This window comes from Ambystoma mexicanum, chromosome 1q (genome assembly GCF_040938575.1).
Source record: "Ambystoma mexicanum isolate Mex_15411 chromosome 1q, UKY_AmexF1_1, whole genome shotgun sequence".
In the NCBI taxonomy this organism is placed as follows: Eukaryota; Metazoa; Chordata; class Amphibia; order Caudata; family Ambystomatidae; genus Ambystoma; species Ambystoma mexicanum.
Genome location: NC_090922.1, coordinates 222,099,794 through 222,122,606, shown reverse-complemented (window position 1 = coordinate 222,122,606; position 22,813 = coordinate 222,099,794). Strand labels below are relative to the sequence as shown.

At 46.0% G+C, this 22,813-nt stretch overlaps 1 protein-coding gene across 1 annotated transcript in view; it reads left to right on the top strand.

The window, feature by feature from the left end:
• LIG1 (DNA ligase 1) overlaps positions 1–22,813 on the top strand; it is an 876,776-nt gene that overhangs the window by 383,029 nt on the left and 470,934 nt on the right. Inside the window, exons 15-16 of the mRNA XM_069637540.1 lie at positions 9,795–9,894; positions 15,200–15,285. Coding sequence (XP_069493641.1) covers positions 9,795–9,894; positions 15,200–15,285 — 186 coding nt within the window. The remainder of the gene's footprint in view (positions 1–9,794; positions 9,895–15,199; positions 15,286–22,813) is intronic.

Below are 22,813 nucleotides of genomic sequence, written 5' to 3'. Positions count from 1 at the left end.
TCACAAACATCAGAAGACATGCATTACTTACTGCAATAGCATTTCTGATGATTGTATCTACTTAGATTTACATGCGCCACCCTTCCTCCCCTCTCGGAGTAGAAGGAACATAGACATCTTACTCCTTTCTCTCTCTGTACTCACTCACGATACTCAGACTCCCTCACAGCAGAAAAAACACAACCAGAGGCACCTCGGAGCATGAGGGATTTTGGGTACACTACAAGTCACGTTCGGGATAGTATTACAAGCACGCCCATGTCGACTACCCCTTTTGATGTTAATGTTAAAGGATATTTGTACCGCGCACTATCACCACCGGAGTGGTCCCCTGGCGCTCTGGCGGCTCTGAAAGAGGGACGGTGGTGAGTTAGTGGGGATAAGCTGAAAAAGTGCAAGATAGCAGTGATGTGATGTTGGCAACCTCAGCCTGGTGGGTCCGTTGGCTGGGCTTGGGGTGTTTTACGGTCGGTAGTCGTCGTGTGCTGTTGTGCAAGTCTATATGCGGTTTGTTTTGTTGTTGCAGTGTAGTGAAGTTTGTGCGGATTGCTGCGTTTTAGGCTTGTGGTTGTGTTTGGTTAGAGTTTTAGGGGTGTATGCAGAGGGATGAAATTGTTAGTGGATTGGTTAGTTGGCATTGCTGTCCTTACAATTATGTCTAGGTGTGATGCTTGCTATCATTCACTATTCCATCGAAGTGTGACGCTTGCTAATTTCAATATTCTGTCTAGATGTGAGGCAGGCTTTTCCATTCAAGTGTTGTACTTGCCATCATTCACAGTTTCATTTAAGTGTGGCACATGTTAACATTCATAATCCTGTCTAGATGCGACGCGGGCCAAGGTTAAGAATTCCATTTAAGTGTGGCACATGCGAACATTCACATTTCTATCTAGATGTGACGCAGGCTAAGGTTATGAATTCCATCCAGGTGTGGCACATGCTAACATTCATAATCCTGTCTAGATGCGACGCAGGCTAAGGTTAAGAATTCCATCCAAGTGTGGTACATGCTAACATTCACATTTCTATCTAGATGTGACACATGCTAAGGTTAAGAATTCCATCCAAGTGTGGCACATGCTAACATTATTACACCTGTTTAAAGGTGACACAGGCTAATCTTCACCGTTCTCTATAGGTGTGGCATTAGTTAACATTGGCTAGCATGTTAGTGTGTAATGCAATGCAACATTTACAGTCCAGCCAAGACAGGATTTAGGCTGGTGGTCACATCTCTCCAAGTATGCATGTTGTAAATCTGACAGTCTACGTTATGGAGAGGTAAGGGAGAGTGGCAAGGGCTTTCTGGAGTAGAGTAATTGCTCTACACCCCACCCATGCCACACTTAGCTTAGTTTTGTTGGTGTCTGTTGACTTCCTTTGCTTCCACTGCGGACACCTGCAGACACATCTTGGAGCCGCCAATGTCGGAGTCGTTCTTTGCCTTGGGGCCCTTAGCCGCAGGGGCTGCCAGGCAGTGGGCTGCCCTAGGAAGGACTATTAAATAGGGGAGTTCCTAGTCGGGAGGGGGCGGCTCTGGGGTGTCGGAGGGGTGCGTTCAGGTGTTGGAGCGTGCAGGGAGGCGCTGGAAACTACACCAGCCATGTTTTCTATTGTGCCCAATCATGGCCTGGGGGGACGTCTGGGAGGTGGGAGGAAGGAGGGGGAGGGTGTCGGGAGCTGCGGGGGACTCAAGCCCGGTCTGGCCATAAGAAATGGAGGCAAGTTAAAAATAAATAAATAAAATAAAATAAAAACCACCAAAGCAGGCCCAGGAGGGTCGCTTAGCCCACACACTCACCTGCTAGCGCTCTGGAGATGGAAACCAGCGTGCAGGGAGGCGCTGGACCCTACACCAGCCATGTTTGCTATTATGCCCAATCAGGGCTTGGGGGATGTCTGGGAGGAGGGATGGGGAGGGTGCCAGGAGCTGCAGGGGACTCATGCTGGGTCTGGCCATAAGAAATGGAGGCAAGTTTAAAATAAATAAATTAAAAAAAGACTAGATGCAATACTCCGCGATTACCACTAGATGTTGGACTATATGCACAGCATGTGAATCTAAGCAGATACCATCATCAGAAATGCTATTACGGTAAGTAATGCATCATCTCTCCTGTATAGGGGCCTTATTGTATGAGTCAGATCCTCATGTTGAAGGAGGGATCTATTTAATTACAGATTTAGAGCCTTTTGATATTGAATAGGAATATTGGGATTAATTGGGGTAGCCTCAGTAATCCCCCTCGAGCCACCATCAACTTCCTCATTACCTACATTTTTTTAAAGGACCTCTGTAAGCTCCCTAGTACATGTCAAGGAAGTTACATAATTCAATGAGGGAGTAGCAAGATGTTTTTCTGGGTTAGATAATTTTTCAGGATTGGTCTGGCCCCCTAAATGTTGCCTCACCAGGTTCCTCAGTCCATCTCTAAATTCAGCCAGTGTCTCCTTGTGTTGCAGGCCCATCTTAATCTCTGTCTCATATCTTGTCCTTCCTTCCTCATTTGTTATGTTATTCCTGTAGTATTAATGATTTAATAAGGTCTCCAATTTCCATCTCGTTCACTGGCGAGGCCTTGGTAGATTCATCCCTTACATAGTGTTTGTTAGTGTGTGGCCAACATCACATCTGCATTTCCCCCCATTGTCATAGCTTCCTCCTTCTTGTTCTGATTGAATATTTTAAATGTTTTTTTTCTGTCAGGTAGCACTGCTTTCTCTTCCCCACATTTCCCTTTGTCAGACTCTTCTGTGTGAGGGCATCGGTCACCCCAAGCTCGGAGGATCTAAATGGCCCTTTAGTTACCAGGTCTCCGACACCACCCCTGCATCCCCCCCTAACCCCCCCCTCCCCCCGGCCACTGTTCATGTGGCCCTCCTGCCTGATCCCCAGAGTTAGGGCTTTTACCAGTTCCCTTCAGCTTAGTACCCTATTTGGATCGGTTCAACTTCTTCTACTGAGTAATAACAGCACTCGGCATAGTCAATTATATCAAATTATGCAATTTTGTGCCTACATTTACGAGATGATTTATTTTATGCTTTTTTAGTTAAGGATTGTTTACATTCTTTTAATACTTTTTTTGGGCATTAATGCTATTGGTAAGATTAGTGTCTCTATTAGCTCCATCATTGTTAGTTTTTGCCTTGTCAGAAGTTGTCTCCTTCACGCCAGCAATAACCCTGTTCCCCACCTGCTCTAAGGGAGAACCCTTATGTAATTCTTTGGGTGTAGTAGCTTTTAACCGAGTTTCCGGGACGCTCGCAGACTCCCTCATCAGATGTGCAAGGGATGTCAGTTGGTTACAAATGTCCTTTAGGTATGTAGTTTGCGTTTTCATTTCCATTGTAAAATGGTCCCGTAAGTGTACTTCGGCTGAAACAACTGCATTAGGGCACTCCTCTATCAAAACCGGAGAACTAACCTATCGTTGGGCATTAGATATGCTTTTTTCTTGTTCACCAAAATCCAATGGATGAGTTGACCAGGCTAGGAGAGTAATTTCTCCCGTACCAAAAATGGGGGGCGAATTCAGAGAAGACCCATTAATCTGTTATTGATGATTATTACAGACCATCTCCATTGTATCCTTCCCCATGATTTGATTCTGTATATCCTGTGTTAAAGAATCAATTTCAATAACTGAGGGGGGACAAGTTTGATGTACTTACAAATACTCCTTGGTTTGCATCCCTCTCTCTATTCGTAGTCTCCATGTCAAGATCACATAGAGAACATATTTTAACTGGTGAGGGTGGTAAAGGGAGAGCCATTGCTTGAGCCAGACTATTCCGGCTATTTGAGAGGACTAGCGGAGCTGTAAGTATGTCTACAGAGGCCTTTGGTTTTTTTTTTCCACATGTTATAAAAGAGAGGAGCCCAACCCGCCTAATTAAATAGAATGTTAACCAAACTACCTACGGCTCGCCCCGAAACCGCCAAACGGCCTGCTCTTTAAGTGCTACTTCAGGGGGCCTGGCTACTGCTATGCCGGCAAAAATTAATGTCCCCAAAAAGATGTACTTGTGCCTAAAAAGGGAAGAGCAGTCTGTTAGTTGATATGCTCTGTTCAAAGTTCTTCTTTTGAGGGTTTAACAAGCATCACAGAGGTCCTCTGGAGCACTGGGTGGATGCGCGAAGACAATTATCATTTTGTGGAATATGAAATGTGTTAGGCATGATTGTATGTAGTAACCCTGTGGGAGACTACACCAGCCTTATCCTCAGGGCAATAGGTAACCCAACCTTTGGTATAGGCCTGTACTACACAAGTTGGTAGAGTGACTGAGCAGCCAGGATTCTCTCGAGAGGGTCAATGTCAGCTGTAGAGGTGTAAGATAGTGAATCACAGTTACAGGTATTCAAATAACACTTATACTCAAGGTTTCTTATTAAAAGAATGTATTAATTTAACAGTCAGTTTTAAAATAAGCCTCCTTTAGAAAGGGCAAGAGGCAACAATAAAATACACTCCTTCAGTTAAGTAGATACCCTTTTGGGATGTCGCGCACACACTTCCTACACCCTGAGGTGACTTCGATTGGTAGGACACTGTGGACATTGATATATCACTTTAACACTTAAATGCAATACTGAAGTTCATGGAAAAAGGAAAAGAGTTAGAGAATGAAACAAAGGTTAACAAGTGTCTCTGTACAGGTAAATACTTTACAATCCCCCAATGAAGTGTAGGTTAACCCTTTCCCAGCTATACAAGTAACTTATGTATGACTTTTTGAGGGACAGATCAACACAAAGTCAGAGGGTAAGGAGAGTCTGCATGGAGCCAGGACAGCCAATGTTAATTGAGCAAAGTCTAGGGGAGCTGAGGCTCTTTTTGAAGATAGCACAAACGTTGTGCACAATAGTTTGTCAAATAAAGAATCACTGTTGGGCCACAAGCTTGGGGGCTTGTGAAAAGCAAAGATGCAAACAACTCTGCAAAAGGCAGAAAATTCAAGTCTCCCTTGAGAGCAAGCAAGCTACACACAAGAGATAAATACCCCTAGTTAGACAGTACCTTGGGTCTGAAGAAAAGGGTGTAGCTGGCTTCTGTTCCTGTTACAGTCCTGCAGATCCTGTGATCCTGGGCCTCAGTCGTGGGGACAAGGGGGAGGATGTCTGGGGACTCCTGCACTATGGCTTGAAGGTTGGCGGCAGCAATGGACTTACTTCAGATCAGCGGCACTTCGTGGTTTCAGCTGCCGGCGAATAGCACCACAGCGGTTCTTGGACACCTTGTGGACTGCCCTGGCTTCTGGGGTCTGTTGGGGAAAATTCTCAGAAATGTGCTAATTCCCTTCACCTTAGAAGACCCTGAGCCACTTTGCTGAATTTTGAGGACTTGATTTGTTTTTTACCTGGAAAGAGTGTGAGCCTTTTTTCCCACTCTTTCATGCGTTTTGATGTGTTTTTTACACTTGTGTTCTCTGATTATGGAGTTTTAGACGACTCCATAGGCATCATCTTTTCAGGTGTGTTACACAGCACCCTCAGTGCAGTAACACAGGGATGTCTTTTAGACTTCCCAAAGGTTTAGAAACCTTCTCTGGAATAAACTACTGTTTCCCAGAGAATGTAAAGTGAAATTGACTTTACTAGTCTTTTCTAAATTCATAGACCCCCACACACCATCTTACAATGGAGTGCTGAACGGGTTACATAGTATCCCCTGTGTCTAAAGACTCATGTAGCAGTCAGATGCTACCCTTTCCTATTGAAAAGGCTGGTGGCAGTGGTTTTACAATGAACTACCATGATTTTTTCCCGACCGCGAACACCGGTAGCTAAAAATCAGAGGAGCCATGTTTTTCAAGATGGCGCCTTAAGCCCCTTGGTTTAAACGGGTCCCGGTCTTTTTTCACCATTTCTTTTTGGAAAGGTCCTTCTAGTGTTTCTCTGCGTGCCAAACCAGGTTTGGTCCCTTTGTTCGTGTGCCTTTGGCTGGCTTCAGGACTGAAGTCCTCCCTTGGCTTCCGAGTGTCTGGGGTGGGCAGGAAGTGAGAGAGGTGCCCGAAACTCCCTGTGCTTAGTCTCCTAGGAGACCCAAATGCACTCTGGTGTGATTGGCTGGCTGACTGTCCAGCAAGGACAGCCACCCTGCTGGGTGAGTGACAACTAGGCTGGAATGAAAGGGAGAAAACTGTTTAAAAGGCGAGTCTCCAGAACTGGAAGGCAGAGTCGACCACTGGAACAAAAGAACCGAAGACTAGCTGGAGGAGGACGGCTGCTGCAACCACTGGACCATTGGTTTGCTCAGCGAAGCCCTGCTGCAGGTCCGAATTGCCAAACTCCATTCGACCGAGGCGCTCCTTCAAGGACGGCTTCTTCCTTTGAGTTGGTGGGACCAATCAACTCATAAGCCACCTGGATACCATTCTCAAGGCTGGTTAGGTTTAACCAGGGAGAGGGACACCAGTTAGTGTTCTTCAATCTACAGCTACTGTTCTTCAATCTACAGCTACTGGAAACTGAAGTGACTCCATTTTGTTTGCTTTCTTCAATGATCCTGTGCATTGCAGGAGTCCCCCGTCATCCTCCCTCTTGTCCCCACGACTGGAACAGCGAGATCTGCAGGAACTGTCAGGAACCACGACTTCAGCAACATTTATTTTCTTCATACAAAGGTACTGTGCCAACCCGATTGGGAGAATGCCACTCCCGCTGATAAAGTTCGTGAAACGTTCCCAATTTACAGGCCTAATCAGCTTGTGACCCCACAAAAGATTCTTTTTCGCCTAAACTACTTCTGAGAACTTTTGCAAAGACTTTACCGTTTGATACCAGATCTGCTCTTTCCTATCCAGAACACTAGCCCATTGACTTTGGCCTGGCCTATTGACTTGAATTGAACTATTCTGGTGAACTGAAACTATTTGCACTGCCTAGAAAGTATATATAATCTTTTCTGCTTACTTCTGTCTTTTTTGCTCACTGCCAAGTAACTAAACTGCCATTTTGCTCCTTTTTTCAAGGGAGCTCAAACTGTTTCAAGCTTTTGAATTGAAGTGTATTGGTCTATAATATTAAGTTGCCTCTTCTAGTGAAATGTTTTATAAATGATTGTGTAAATAAATTAATAAGGGTTTTAACCACTGTGATTGAAAGTCCTTTGTGTAACTACTTGTACTGCTCACATTCACTCTTGAGGTAAGCCTGGCTGCTCAGTTTGCTACCAACAAACTGTGTGGTACAGACTTATACCAAAGGTTGGTCTTGCTTACACATGTAGTCCGAATTGTGTGTGCGGTCTAAGAGGGTACTGCATGCAGTTCTGCCTAACGGGATCCAGCACTCTTTTGAGGTGGCTCAGGCATTGGTCACCCTGCTTTGGGAGGGCCCTCAGGATCCTCCTGGAGCTCTGGTCCAGCTTGAAGATGATGCACTCCTTCCTGATGTTCCTGTCCCCTGGCACTCGGTACCAGCAGCAGCAAAGAAGTACAGCCAGCAGGGAGAGGGGTTCCAGTCAAGTTCATCTTGGGGTCAGTTGGTCCCAGCAAACCAAGGGAAGAAGTAGTATGTTTCGGGCTTCTCTAGTCGATACGAAATTTGGAGCTTCAGCACTGCAGCATGGCTTCACCGGGCAAACCAACAGTCCAGGAGGGTGCAGAAAGCTTCACTTCCAGTTTCTTCTTCGGTTCCTTCGTCCAGTGGTCGATTCTGCCTTCCTTGCAAAAGACCTCACCTTTTATGTAGGTTTCTCCCATTCATTCGCAGCCTAGCTGTCACTCGCACAGTAGGGTGGCTGTCCTCCAAGGACAGCCAGCCAGCCAATCACCTTTGAGTGCATTCCTGTAACCAAGGAAACTAAGCACAAGGAGTTTTGGGAACCTCCCTCGCTTCCTGCCCTGCCAGACATGGTGGAGCCAGAGGCGGGCTTCACCCATGAATCCACCAAAGACCAAACGAACAAAGGGACCAAACCTGGTTTGGTGCGCAGAGTAAAACCCAAGAAAGACCTCATAAGCAAGAAAATGCAAAAAAATAAGACTGGGCCATTTTGAGGATTCAGCCTGCGGTAAAAATGCACAATGGTAGGAAATTTAAACCACTGCCACCAGACATTAATTGTAGTGACGGTACCATGAAAATGTTACATGAGAAAGTAGACAAAGGCGAAACGGAGTAACCTGCCCCCCCATAAGATGGTGTGTGCTGGGTCTACAAAGAGAAAAAGGTAAGTAAACTCAATTTCACATTACTACTCTTGGAAACAGTAGTTTGTCTGAGATAAGGTATTTAAACCTTAGGAGAAATCCAAAGGACTTCTCTGGGACACTGCACTGAAGGTGCTGTGTATCCCAATACAAAAAGGTGATGCATATGGAGTTTTTCAGACTCCAAAACCAAAGGAAACAAGAGTCCAAATCAGATAAAAATACATGAGGGAGTGAGAAAAAGGTCTCACTTACTCGAGGACAAAAATTTAAAGTTCCAAAGTCCAGCAAAAGAGCTGGGGGTCTCTAAGGTAGAAGGGAATTGGCACAGAAATTTGAATTCTCCCTAACAAACTGTGAAAAGATGTAAACCTTTTTTGAATAAATTTAAAAGAATATCAAGAAAAGCAGTTAGTTCAAATCTCCTCATTTATGGTGAGTTTGGGACAAGTATTATTACAGAGTACACAATTGTAGTAGTAGCAGTTTTGTCCTGGCAGGAGAGTAAACCAGGAAAAGGGAACAGTTGTAGTTGGTCCTTGCAGGCGAGTGTTCCAGGAAGACGTGGTTCAAAGTACTGCGATTGTGGTAACTTGTTGTGATGGAAAAGAAGTGTTGACTCCATCACTTTGTCTTGATAAACGGCTGCATTTCAGAAAGTGATTGTTTGAAACCATCCCGACGGAAGTAGTAAGACGTGCTTACAAGTGATTGGCCTGTTAAGAAAAGAATACTTAGCTTTGATTTGTGAGTTTATGTTGGTAGGAGAATATTTTTGTTCTCAAGCAAGAGGTATTTGGAAGAAAGAATTGTTTTCCAAACAGGAAGTTGTGAAAACATTAACAATTACTTCATTTGTGAACAAACCTTTGGAAGAGAGACAATCACTTTGCCAAGTTGAATGGAACTTTGTTACTATTAAGAACTTTATTCAAACTGAACTTTGTTCTAAATATTCCTGAGTTGATCCAGGGGAAGGGAATCCAACCCTGGTCACAAGAATTACTGGTTATACATTTTGACTTCTACATAGTATGTTATTTTGTGGGATTTAAGAAAGCCAAACAAACCTTGTATTTTTGTTGTATACAAGTGTGAGGGCCAGATACTTTTTGAACACAAGGTAATTTTTCTTTAGCCTTAGTTTGTTAGGCAGGGACATCCTTGTTAGGTAAGGGAAAAAGAGGCATTTGTTTCACCCCTTTTTATTGAATAAAAATTGCAACTTGTGAACAAACTATACCTGGGTTTCTCTCACGTTTCTGATCCATCCGTCAGTACCATTTCAGCCCTGCCCTCCGCTCCTAGGGAGCAGCAACTATTTATTTCTTTTTACAAGCCCAGCACTCTAACTATGGTTGGAGGACAGCCACTCAATTGTTGTCCGAATCTAACAAGAACATACATTTAGCAAATCTATAGATACATAGATTGGTAAAAAGGAAGATGAAAGGTAAGTGTCCTAGGATTAGGTTTAAAACGGATATGTTCACTATTTGCAGAGGTTAGTTGAAAGATTTGTGCTTGTACAAAATACTTTGTCGCTCTGCAAGAGGTCTTGCACGCTTGCAGTTTGTGACACCATGTTTGTGGTATTCAAATTTGTTGATTGCTTTATTCCCTCTCTGTAGAGTTTCCTCCAGATGTGGTTGATGCTGGGAAGGGAAAGTCTGCAGAGGCACGGAAGGCCTGGATAGAGGAGAGAGCACTTATACTGAAGCAGACCTTCTGGTGAGTAGGCTTGAGCCCCTTCCAAAACCGCTCTCACCCTTTCGATTACTCTTTTTTATGAGTGACCTTTTCAGTCTCTCCATGGTGTGTTTGGATGTATAGTTTCCTCTAACTTTTGGGCTTAATGCATTTTCCTATGGCAGCCAACTTCCCTTTATGTGCAGTGTTGCTGGGTTGCCCATGTGGCGTCCCTTTGTATTTTCTCTTGATGTACCTTGTGTGAACTACTTTTCCCAAAAGTTGAGAGAGTTTTCCATCCCCTTTACATTTTATATGTGAGATCAGCACACCTCACATGTGGCGTGCTGGGGAGATGCATGATCCCCTTTCTCACTGACTTGGTAACACTTCTGTTACTGTGACAGGCTAACTCTTATGGCTGGTGGTGGAGGACATACTTTCATGACTTTTTAGTTAATATTACATGCAGGCTGTCAAACCACCTGCGGTAATGCACAGAATGGTCACCATTCTACTAGAATGGCTTTTTTTTTTTTTTTGCCATTCGTAGTTTGCGTGTCCTTTTTTGGGTCTTTCTCTGCCGTGCTAGGTGGAGGTTGTTCTAGTTGAAGTTTTGTCTTTGGCAGGAACCCTTTGTGTCTCCCGCCGAGACTCCAGAGTGTCTTTGAAGGCTGAAAGTGAGGGAGGAGTCGTCGCCTCTGCAGCCCTTCGTCTTCTGGTGTGCCTAAGTGAAACCAGTTCCCACTAAAAGGGCAGGTTGTCCTAATTGGACAGCTACCCGCCCCTTTCTGTAAACTGCAGGGAGGGTTTGCAGAAGTTGTGTGGGTTCCTGTATAAAAGTCTGGAAGCTGAAGACAAGTCGACCACTGGAGCTGAATCGAAAGAGGAAGATGAAGAAAAGACAGCTGTAGCTGATTCAGTTACCAGAGATGCTTGCTCTGTAGCCAGAGCCTGTCCTGACCCTTTCTTCCATGCGTCTCCAGCCCAGATACTCTTGGATCCCTTCAGTCTTGAGACAACCTGCAAAATGAGCCATCCCACGATGTGTTGTGACCTTCCTGGACTGCAAACCACCAATACCATGGTTCTCAAGCACGAGTGCTATGCAATGTCTTCTGAAGTCTGATTCTCGCAGAAATTTGGATAGACTCCTGCTGGATCTCCAGAGTTGCAAGTCCTCTCACCAGAGTGCTCGACTCAGAGAGTGAAGATAATCAGACCGTGACAACCGTCCTTCATTTTGTACCTGTAAAAGGGCACCAAATCCACAGAGCCGCGAGAAGCACCAAAGATTCCTTTGTTGGGAGCCTTTTCTGTCGACTGCTGCTGCTGCAAGTTCCCATCCAGTGTTCGTTCTTTCGTCACCACGACCAAGAATCCAGAGACCGGGTCCTGTGCTACTGCATTGGGAAGTTGTCTGTCGGCAAGCTCTTCTTCACTGCTGAAGTACTGTGTTGGCTTGGGTAGTACTTACCTAAAGTCTTGTGTCGATCCTGTGTGACTGAGTGGGTGATTCGTGTGTTTAGGAGTTTGCCTATATCCAACGCGGTAATGCATTTAAGGAGCCTTCTACGAAGTCCCTGAACACTTCCTACTAACTTTGAAGTCTGTACTTACGTATTTGCTGAGAAATGCTCTGGAACTCTGACTTTCCTGCATCTGAGCCTCATCCTGGCCTGCTACTGTTGTCTCCTAGACCACATAAATGCTGTATCATATCACTGTTGTCCCTCTTCCGCCTCTGAGATCACTCATGCTCTGATAGTGAAGGACTTTAAAAATATAAGCCCATGTCGTGAAAATAGAACAAGTAGTGTTACAAAGTACTTGTGTTCTAAAGGGGTTAGTGTTCTAACTGTATCTCTGAAATTCTAAGGCTCCTAAAGTTCTTCCTTAATGCCTTTCTTTAAAAGTAGAATAAGTTAATCTTCTTACCTGTGAATTATGTTCCACTCTTTTAGCAAATAAGTGAGTTGGTCTTGTTTTATTCTTGAAACTGAATACGTGTAAAAGCTTACCAATAGGGTTTATGCACCTTGAATAGCTGGTGCCATTCTAAAAGTGTACTATTTGCATTTTGCTTACCCTGAACTGCTTAGTGCATTTCTAAAATAGTCATACTGATTTCTTACTTAACCATGAGTAGCTGACTGCCCCTCTGAAAAGTAGGAGTTATTTTACTTACCTTTGAACTGTGTTCTGAAAAGTAATAGTGGTGTAATTGTATCCATTCTGAAGGAAGAATAAGTTACATATGTTGCCATGTGTATACTTGTAACAGTGTTGGTATAACTGTAGTATTCCTGTAAGTTAATAAGAGTGTAGGCTATTTCCATTAGGGTCTGCCTCCCTTGAATTACCTTGTCTTTCAAAAAGTCTTATGTGGTTTTACTCCCCATGAATAGCATGTTGCCATTCTAAATGTGTATCATTAGGTTTTAGTCACCTTGTTCTGCATACTGCTCTTCTAAATAGGGTTATACTTTGCTTTGCATACCATAGGTATTGGGTTGCTTGTTATAATTGTTTGAGTTATGATCTAGTACTTTTCCGAACATTTATCCTAGCCTATGTGTACATAAAAAATATATTATTTTTACAATACATCGGTGTTGCTTTAGACCACATGTATGCTGCAATTTCTTTGTACCCATCTAGAGCCCTCTCCCTCCTAAGATAAGCTTGTCCTTGCTACCATATCATCTCAGGTGGTACCACCTTATACTAAGAGTTGGAGTTTCTGTATTCCATCGGGTATATCTTTATAAAGCACCTGGATGGACTTAAGAAAAACTGTCTTAGCAGTGAAGGATTTTGGAAAATGTTAGAGACGTGGCTCGTGGCCATATCTGCTCAAGATTAGGTTTATGAAATCTCATCCCAGTGCTCAATGCCAAAACGAATCGATTGGAAACACTAATGTGCAATGTTGTGATGTTGGGGAAGAAAACTGGGATGCTGTGAACATGTACAGAAGTACATTCCTCAATCAGTTGCGGTTTTGTTTGGCTTCCTCGTCTTAGTCTGAACGGACATCTCATGTCCCCTCTTTGATTAAAAAGTATGTTTTTCTTCAGGATCCCAACCTGCCTGGGTTTACCGCCAACAGAAGCAAAAGCTACACCTTGCAAGGAATACATTAGATTTGAGAAACTAATTGGCAGACTTTGCGAATTATATTTTTTGATTAGCAATTATTGTGATTAGCATTATTTTTTTGATTAGCATTATTTTGTCAGTGTCCCATGGCCTTAATTAGTAATTTAAGATATACAATGAAGAACATACTGAATGTTTGTGATCTTCCAAAACCAACGTGAGTCTGTAAGGATTGTAGGACAACTGGTTTGAAAGTTACGTCCAGAAAAGTGCACATTTTATGCACCTGCCACCAAGCAATAGAAATAAGACAAAATGCTGTATAAACAGTTTCAGAGCTCATGCCCCTGCGCAGTGAACTCTGCCGTCTCCGGTTGTGGATCATGCCCGTTTGTCCATGACAATGTAAAGTCAGAGCAGTCTAGTTCTGTGTTTTTGCTGCCGATTTTATTTCAAAGCAGTCATTTATTTTATTGCCACTTAGCTACCCATTCCTTTGCCACATATGAGGGGGGAGACCCCCTACCTTCTACCCATGCCAAATTGCTTTATCCTGACACTACCCCCTGCGTTTTCACTGCAAAAATGTGGTAATAAAATGCAACTGTAAAAAATGTAGCTACAGGCTGGATTCCTAGCTGGCCACTAATACTGTATTGTGGTGCAGCGGGGTATGACATTGTCTTTTTAGACATGGGGAGGGATGGTCCCTGCCTGTCACAGGTAATGTTTTTCCTGTGCTCTCCGTTTGTCCCATTTCACTTGTTAAAAGATTCTTAGTCATGTTTATTGCCTTAATTTTCTGTGACCTTTTTAGATGTGTATTTATACTGAAAAAGGCAAAAACTAAAAGTAATTTTATTAAACCAGTACTGAATTAACTACTCTCATATAAGGGGCAAGTTGAGAGTTGGAATTGCCCTGATCTAGTTGGCTGTAATAAAAGTCGTAATTGGAGGGACAATACAGAGCTGGAGACTGGGTGGGATGTCTGTCAGCGCGTTTCAGATCACTCAGTGGGTTTAGTAGATGTGGCAGAGATCTATGTATCATACAGGGCACCTGTTATTAGTCATCACAAATTAGTGCCGTAGGTTAAATACTTGTTGAAAAAATCTATTACCCGCAGGATCACAGATCTGTATTCTATCACGAGAAATGATTTGGGAAATAGCTTGGGCACTTTCAGTTCCTACAGTGCCTCCATTTGAATTCAATTTCCCTATACAATAAAAATGGAACACATGAGATATGGGGTAAGTAACGTGCATGGGCTTAAAAGTGGATGCATTAATGTCTAAATATTTCCTACTTTCAAGCTGTGTTTGTGTGAGTCTTTGCCATAGAAATCCTAAATAATTGCTCACCTGAAAGCAGCCTGGCAGATGATATTTCAATGAAAATGAGCACAGTACTTCAGTGTCACTTTCTTTATTTTGTTTTATGTGTTGGAACTGTCTCTTGGTGTCCATTTTTATTTTGGAAGAATTAGGAAGGGGTAGAGGGTTACTGAGACGTGCTTCACCAGCCCCCATCGGAGTAAAAGAAGGGTACGGGAAGAGTGACGCATGAGTGGTAAAGGCAGCAATGGGGACGTGAATAACCAGTAGTCCTATACATATGAAAGTAATTCTCAAACCTGTATAACTCTTAGCAATACTGCTTATTGTATGACTCGCCATGAAAACTTTCATGGATAGCCATCAACCTGGGGATGTTTCCCGCCAAGCGGTTCAAGTTCATTGCATCTTAATTTGACTCATTGTGTTGCTAAAGTGTCGCCTCCAATCTGCAATTATGTGTCTTGTATACAGTGATACTTTTTTTTTTTTACCAACATGTGTACACAAAAGCCTTGAAAATGAAGGAACTCATCTTTCCACACAGCAAAAAGAATGCTACACCAGGAAGCGTATTGTAGTTTAAGGCATCATTTTGATTTGTTATGTTGATTTATACCACGTACCGCTGTCATTTTCATGGTCTCCAGGCGTTCAATATATAGACTCTGGTCTGTAAGAATGCATTCTTAAATTGAAATGAATAAAAGCTCTGTTACTACATTTAACCATCCTTGAAAGCTGGTTTGAGTTTGGGACCAATGCATGCTTTGGTCCCTACATTTTTGTGCTCTCTGAACAGCATAATGAGATTCTAAACTGAAAAAAAGCTGTTGTGGAAGTATGGGAGGTCAAATGCACTCTTAAGTACACTGCAATATGACCTCTCTATTTTTATTTCTTAGTGAATTGCCAAACTATGATGCTATTGTACCTATCATGTTGGAACATGGAATTGAGAGCTTGCCCAAGCACTGCCGACTTACCCCAGGTAATGACCTCTTGCTCTGGTGAAACTAATGTTCGTGTTCAGTCTGCGTTCGAAAGCAGTTACTGTGTGGATCGAACAGATAAAACGGAGTTTACTCTAGCATAATCATTAGCATTACCACATTTTGAGTACAGAATGTCATATCTAGAATTATCCTTAGCAACATTGACTTGTCCAGTGCAAAATCTGATTTAGAGCCGTGATGGGGTTAATAAACTGCAGATTTGCCTCTTAGTGTCATCCCTTGTGGGGGGGTAGTCTTGTGGGGGGGGCAGCCTTGTGGGGAGGATGGTGGCAACTTCATGCAAGCTCACTCTTCACCAACAGTTGATCAAAATATGCGGGCTTCCTTCTCTCGCATAGGATTCTGCTGCCGCTGGAAGAGCTTTGTTTTTCTTACTGTTTGGGTAGATGTTCGTATGGTTTTTATGTACCACCACTGATGTGGGGTTGATAGGCCGACCTGGCAGTGGGCTTACAAAATTTCACCAAAATGTATACCCAACTCACTGGTAGTATGACTGAGCAGCTAGGCTTTACTCTGAGTGCCGGTTAATCTTGGTATGGATTTCAGATCACTCACAATGGAGACAAGGTAAAAGATTGTTCACGCTGTATATGCTGAAACCTATGGAAGTAGTTACTTGACAACGGTAACTTGCACTGTTCATTGCAGCTACAGGTAGGTAATGCCACATGCACACACAAAAAGCATTGCCATAGCTCACCATTTTGACTTTTGTTTAGTCATGAAATAGACCTTTTCGAGGCACTGTCTACCTGGCCATGAGATGGCACCAACTAGCAAATTATGTCATTGCCATGGCCTGTTATGACCGCCCTCGGCAAATGCCTACCTAATGCAAGAGCCAAAAATGTTGGCTTTGCCAGTGCTTGTTTTTAGGAAGTATTCAATGCAAGGAAACCTATATTGCTTATAAATCAAGTGACTGAAAGCACACTTGGTTAAGACATTTGTTTTCCCCTGGGACTGGTTTTACAGCTGCAATTAAGCCATTACCTTACAGAAAACTGCATAGGAATAACTTTGCTTCTTGCTAGAAGCACAGAGCTAGCACAAAGATCCGGGCGGTGAGGCTTTTCATTTTTGAGTGTAGGGGCAGGTAGTGTGTAAATGGCCATAGGGTCTAACCTTGCCATGGTGGGTCAGTGAGTGGGGAATTTATAAAACATTGTCAAAGCTGAGACATTTAAAATTATTAATCATTTAGAACTTGCATGCTCTCAGACTTTGACTGTAGCCTCTTGTGGATCTGAGAGTAAGTAACAGACTTAAGCTGATTTGTTTGCCATGCCTACAGCGGGACCAAATATTTCTGTGGTCAAGGTATGTGGTCATGTACACATATATCAAAGTATTTCAGTTTGTCCTCTGCAAGGATGGTACAATTTCTAAACAGATGTTTGGTTTGTTAGTGGAGTTTTCTTAAAGTCTACCTGGAGGTGAGACTCTATAAAACTATCCCTAGGTGTACAGGTCCCCAACTCTTAGTATGCGTCTATACTACCCAAAGGATTGGTAGAATGGCAGAGCAGCCAGGCTTATCTTACAAGGAGGATGTGAGCTGTAGGTAAGTACAGTAAACCCAGTCAATACATTGGCCCAAAGAAACACTTAAACACTGGAAGTTATAATAAACTATACATTTATTTTTTATACACAAGGCAAGGCAGGTAAATACAATTTGAGGGGATTGGGTCCTCCGACATATTCCATATCCGACAGGTAATCGCCACAGCTGTGCTGCTTCGGAAAAAAAATTCTGCGTCGATACGCTGTCCTTGAGGGCCTCCGTCGAGCCGACGTCAGCGGATGTTATAAGTAGGACGCACGACGCCCGTAGCCTCAGTTCCGTTTTTTCTGCGAACATGTTTGCTTTGGAGATCTCGGCTCTTCTGAGTTCTGTTCTTTCTTTCGGTTCTTCGAACCTGTTTCGTTTGTGAAGATCCATGATGTCTTCGTCTTCTTCCACCCCGCGTCCGGGTTTTAAGAAGTGTCGGGACTGCGGGTCCAAGATGTCATTGACGGATTCACACAACGCCTGCCTCTGGTGCCTCGGTGAGGCCCATGACACGGATGATTGTGTCGACTGCCAGTCGCTTACGTCGAAGGCCATGCGGGAACGTAAGAAGAAGCTGTCGGTCGGTAAGGTGTCCAACCCCCGGAAACCGAAATCCACTGGGCTTTCGACGGACGATTCGAGGGGCTACTCTCCGCATCGTCACCGTAAGTCCAGGGGGTCTCGGTCCCGGAGTGGGTCCCGCCATTCCTCTGCCTCTTCGAGGCACTCACGGAAGCGCCGTCTTCGGTCGCCTTCCCCGTCCTTGTCCGAGTACTCCGCCCGTCGGCGGGTAGCTTGTCCCGACAAGCATTCCACTCCTGAGGAATGGGATTCCTTCCGAAAGGAGATGATGGCGATTTTTCAATCGCAGGGCTCCGTTCCGTCCACGCTGTCGAAAGACGCCGGCAGGGAACGTGCTAGAGACATTGTTCGCACGCCTACAAGGTCGATCACTCTAGACATGCCCGCTCCAGGTCCTGGTCCTTGACGCCCTCGAGACTGTCTGAGCCTGTGGGGTCTTCGATGAAGACATCGGCGCCGAGGCTGTCGAAGGACACGCTCGGGGCTCTGCCTTAGAGGACTGTGTCGAAGCAGTCGGCGCTACGCTTGACGTCGACGCAGATTCCATCGACGCCCTCAACGCTTTTCGAGACTGCTTTGTCGGAGGTTCCCCGTGGCACGGTGGTTCCCCCTAGAAAGACTCTAGCCAAGTCTAAAAATGTCTTTGTACCTTTTTCTGTGCCCCCCATTCCAGCCTCTGGATTATATTTCTGGGGTGGAAGAAGGGTCTGGGGAAGAAGGTTTGGTTACTGATGAGGTACCTGACGAGATTTTGTCTGGTAATAGCCAGATTGAAGACCTGCGTCAGTCGTTGCACGACGCCAGCGGTCTGGACACCTCTCTGGTGGTGGAGTTTGGTAGGCCTGAGCCTGGCACCCACGCCGAGTCTTCGTACCGGCGCCTTATGTCGAGGGTAACTGAATACTTGGGGTGGTCTGCTCCACCAGGGGATTTTCTGCCGGATGACCTGACGGATATTCTTGACCAAGGTCCACCAACTGACCTGGTATTGCCATTCCATATGGCCTTGCAGAGAAGGGTGGCAGCGGCTTGGACTGCTCCAGAGTCTCCCGGCAGTGAGCAAGTCTTTGCCGAAGAAATACTGTCCAGCCAGTAGCGACCCCGGCTACTTGACTATGCACCCCACTCCGGAGAGTTTGGTGGTGCAGGCGGCCAAGGCCCCGGCAAAACAGGCGTCGTACCCTACCATCCCTCCTGATAGGGACGTCAAACGTTTTGATGGCTGGGCAAAGAAAGTGTTTTCTAAAGGGGGTATGGCTTTACAGGCAGCCAACTCCATGTGTTCCTTAGCACGTTTCACTCATACTCTGTGGAATTGTCTCTTTGGCGGCTGAACACATTCCTGAAGGGGAGGAACGGGATGGCTTTCTTGCTCTTGTTCAGGATGGCAAGGATGCCATGTGTGAATCCGTTAAGTCGTGTCTGGACATGGTAGATTGCATCAGCCGGTCCATGGCGGCGAGCACCGTAATGCGCAGATTTGCGTGGTTGCGGAAGTCGGGGTTTGCTCCTGATGTGCAATCCTGACTCCTCAACATGTCCTTTGACGGTGAACATCTTTTTGGCAGCAAGGCTGACTAGAGGCTTGAGAGGTTGCAGACCTCCAAAGCTGCAGCAAAGTCTTTGAGCGCTGCAGTTCGCCAACCTCTGTCTTTTCGTCCTAGGGGACCGCAATGGAGGGGAGGTTCCTTTCGATATTACTCCTCCTTTGGTAAATCGAGAGGAGCTGCAAGTCAAAGGGGCAACCGTAGGTGTACCTGAAAGGTACTCGAGGTGCCAAGGCTGCTCGGGCAGTTGCCTCTTTACCATCAGGCAACGCCACAGCCGCTTCAGCTCGGTCATGAGGCCATGGCCCATGATTCGCCGGTTGGGGGAAGGCTGGTGCAGCATCTTGTAGAATGGCATGCCATTACTTCAGATGTGTGGGTTCTGGAGATCATAGCCCACAGCTACTGTCTTCCCTTTCGGCAGAGGCCTTGCGACAATCCACCAGGGAATCTCTCTTTGAAGAGTCCGGATCCTCTCCCTGCGCCGGAAATTCAATCCCTGCTGGAGAAAGGCGCCATAGAATTGGTGCCTGTAGCGGAGAGGAACCAGGGATGGTATTCCCCATATTTTTTGATTTCGAAGAAAGACGGGGGGATTGAGACCCATCATGGACTTGCGTGGTTTGAACAAGCTCCACAGGAAGGACAAGTTCAAGATGGTTACTCTCTCTCAAGTCCTCCACGCCCTTCAACTTCCGTACTGGTTGGTGTCTCTCGACCTCACGGACGCTTACTTTCATGTGCCGATTCATCCCAAGCACAAGAAGTACCTGAGGTTTGCGGTTGGCGACTCGCACTTTCAGTTTCGGGTGCTGCCGTTCGGATTGGCCTCCGCCCCAAGGGTTTTCACCAAGCTCATGTTGGTGGTGGCAGTGTATCTCAGGAAAGGGGGGATTCGCGTCCACCCCTACCTAGAGGATTGGTTGATAAGGGCACGCTCTCCCGAGCAAGTCCTGGATCATCTGTCAGTCACCTGCCACTCCCTTCACAGACTGGGCTTCTCCCTCAACTTGAAGTCCCACTTGACGCCAACTCAGCGGCTCCAGTACATCAGACAGTGCTCGACACATCCCTGGGGCAGTGTTTCCCTCCCCAGGTGAGGGCTCATCACATTCTGCAGATGGTGCACAAGTTTCAACATGCCCAGAGTCTCCCGGCGTTAGAGTTCTTGAGGTTGCTAGGCCTCATAGCATCCTGCATTCTTCTGGTGCCAGAGGCCAGCATGTGGATGAGATCTCTGCAGTGGGCTCTCAAGATGCAGTGGTCACAATCCTCCGGCAGGATGTCGGATCCCATTCAGGTGCCGCCCTCGGTCGCCCAGGATCTTCTGTGGTGGGCCGTCGAAGGCAATCTGATGAAGGGGGCTCCATTTTGGCTACCCTGGCCGGAACGATCGTGACGGACGCATCCCTCACGGGATGGGGAGCTAATGCCAACGATTTGACAGTCAGTGGTCGTTGGTCTCCCTCGGAGTCCAGACTCCATGTCAATCTGTTGGAGCTGAGGGTCATCAGGCTTGCCCTGAAGGCTTTTCTGCCAACTGTGCGAGGGAAGAATTGTCATGATGCCTACCCCCGGGGACCCAGACCAAGTCCAGCAACCCCAGAAGCGGGCATCAAGTTATACTAAGCAAGCCCAACAACCCCTGCTAGGGGCTATTTGGGTGCAGGCCTGGCGCCATAGGTGCCAGGCTCATAGATTAAAACTCACCTGATGCAGACCATGCTGCAAGAGCTCCAAGCCAAAGGAGGCTTGGAAGGGACTACTTTACCTAGGGATTTTTTTTTACTCGGCTGGGGCTGAGGAGGAATACTTATCTGGGACTACTTTGGAGGCTATTTAAACCACGGCCGTAGAGCAGCACACGCTTCGTGTTATTCTGCATCCAACAGCGTAACACTCACCGTGCCTGCAAGTCTGCATCCAGTCTTCTGCCACGCCCGCCTCGAGTCCGCAGCTCCTAGAAAAAGGGAGAAAGAAGGAGAAAAGATTAGAACAAGAGCAATACCTTTTGATCCTTACCTGAATTTCCGATCCATCACGCCTTCGAGCTGGAAGAAATAAGTTATTTTATGCGCGCCGCCTCGCCTGCAGCAGCACCGCACTGAACTCGCCGGCCTTCGCAGCATCTTCACATTCCACTGCATCCTTCTGCATGCTCCGGCCGCACTCCGGCACCTAAGGGGAAGACGAGAACAGCAAGGTGAGCCAAGGGAATACACAGAGGCAATATTAGTTACCTCCCTCCCCCATAGACCTACCTGATTTTACCACCGGGGGTACTATTCCGCTTCACGGGTCGGCGCAGCTTCCACTGCATCCTCGCCGAACCCCCAAAAGGACAGCAAGGTGAAACAAAGGGACAAACAAGGGGAAACCTCCTCACTACAATACACTTACCTGATTTTACAGCCGGAGGCATTATTCCCTCATACTTTCTCTCAGCGCCTGAATAAGGGAGAAAGCAACAGGTTACATATTGACATTATTTTATCGAACTGTGTTGGATAATACAAATCCTTACCTGAATATTACCGGTTGCCACGAGGAACTCTTCGCTAGCGTCAAGCTGCAACCTACAAGGAATCGGACAAGAGTGAAAGTCAGACATTTGAACTCTTACGAACTACATACTTACGGCGTCTTGCCGGGAATCTGAGTCAATATTGTTCTGGAACTCCTCAATTCCTTCGAGCCAGTGAAGCAACTGGTTATCTACGCGCCCCTGCGCTCAATGCAGGATGGAGAGTTCATCTTTCCAAACCATCATGTGAGACTATAAGAGGGAACACCAAAGGTGAGCAGTGGGGAGAACAGCTGAAGTGGGGGAGGGGGGATAACGCTCAACTCCACGGGTGGTTAATTCCCTTTCTCTATTTGCAGAAGAATATTCCTACGGGCCAAGCAAACGAAGCTAGGTGGGCCAGTGCGTCATCTCGGCACTACGCGTCACATTGGTGGAGACCGCAGCTGTCCAGTTCAGATCGACGCCCCTGTGGGAGCCAGGTGAGCGTAACAAGAATGTCCTAATTCTGACGGACAACACAGTGGCCATGCACTACCTCAACAAAAAGGGGGGGGCAGGGTCACTTCTTCTGTGCAGGGAGGCGATGCAGCTCTAGTTCTGGGCCATCCAGCAGGAAATTTCGATCTCAGCAGTTCATCTGTCCGGAGACGAAAACGAGACGGACGCTCTGAGCAGGCAGAGCGCGATCTGTCACGAGTGGCAGTTGGCTCAGGAGATTCTCCTGGATATCTTCGCCCTATGGGGGACCCCACAAGTGGATCTCTTCGCCTCCAGTGTCAACTGGAAGTGCGAAAGGTTCTGCTCGCGGGAATTTCCTCCAAGAGGAGCCTTAGGGGACGCTTTTGTGGTGGAGTGGTCCTTCCCACTGCTGTACGCGTTTCCTCCAGTCCCCGTCATCCCCCAAGTGCTGCGGAGGTTCGGTTCCCGAATGATCCTCATTGCTCTGGCATGGGCTCGGAGGGCGTGGTACCCGGACCTTCTCGACTTGTCCGTCTTCCCTCCACGTCATCTTCCCTACCGAGACGATCTGCTCTCACGGGAGGGGGGTCAGGTTCTCCATCCAGAGGTCAGATCCCTCAACCTTCACTCTTGGCTTCTGAAAGGTTGAGGTATAAGGATTGGGACCTCCCTGAAGACGTGATGGAGGGTTTGCTTTCAGCCAGGCGGCCGGCAACAAAGTCCCTGTACTGTTGCCGTTGAAGAAAGTTCTGCGACTGGTGCAGGGTTAAGAATGTGGATCCTTTTTCATGTGACATTGCTGTGGTTCTGTCTTTTTTGCTTTCTTGAGC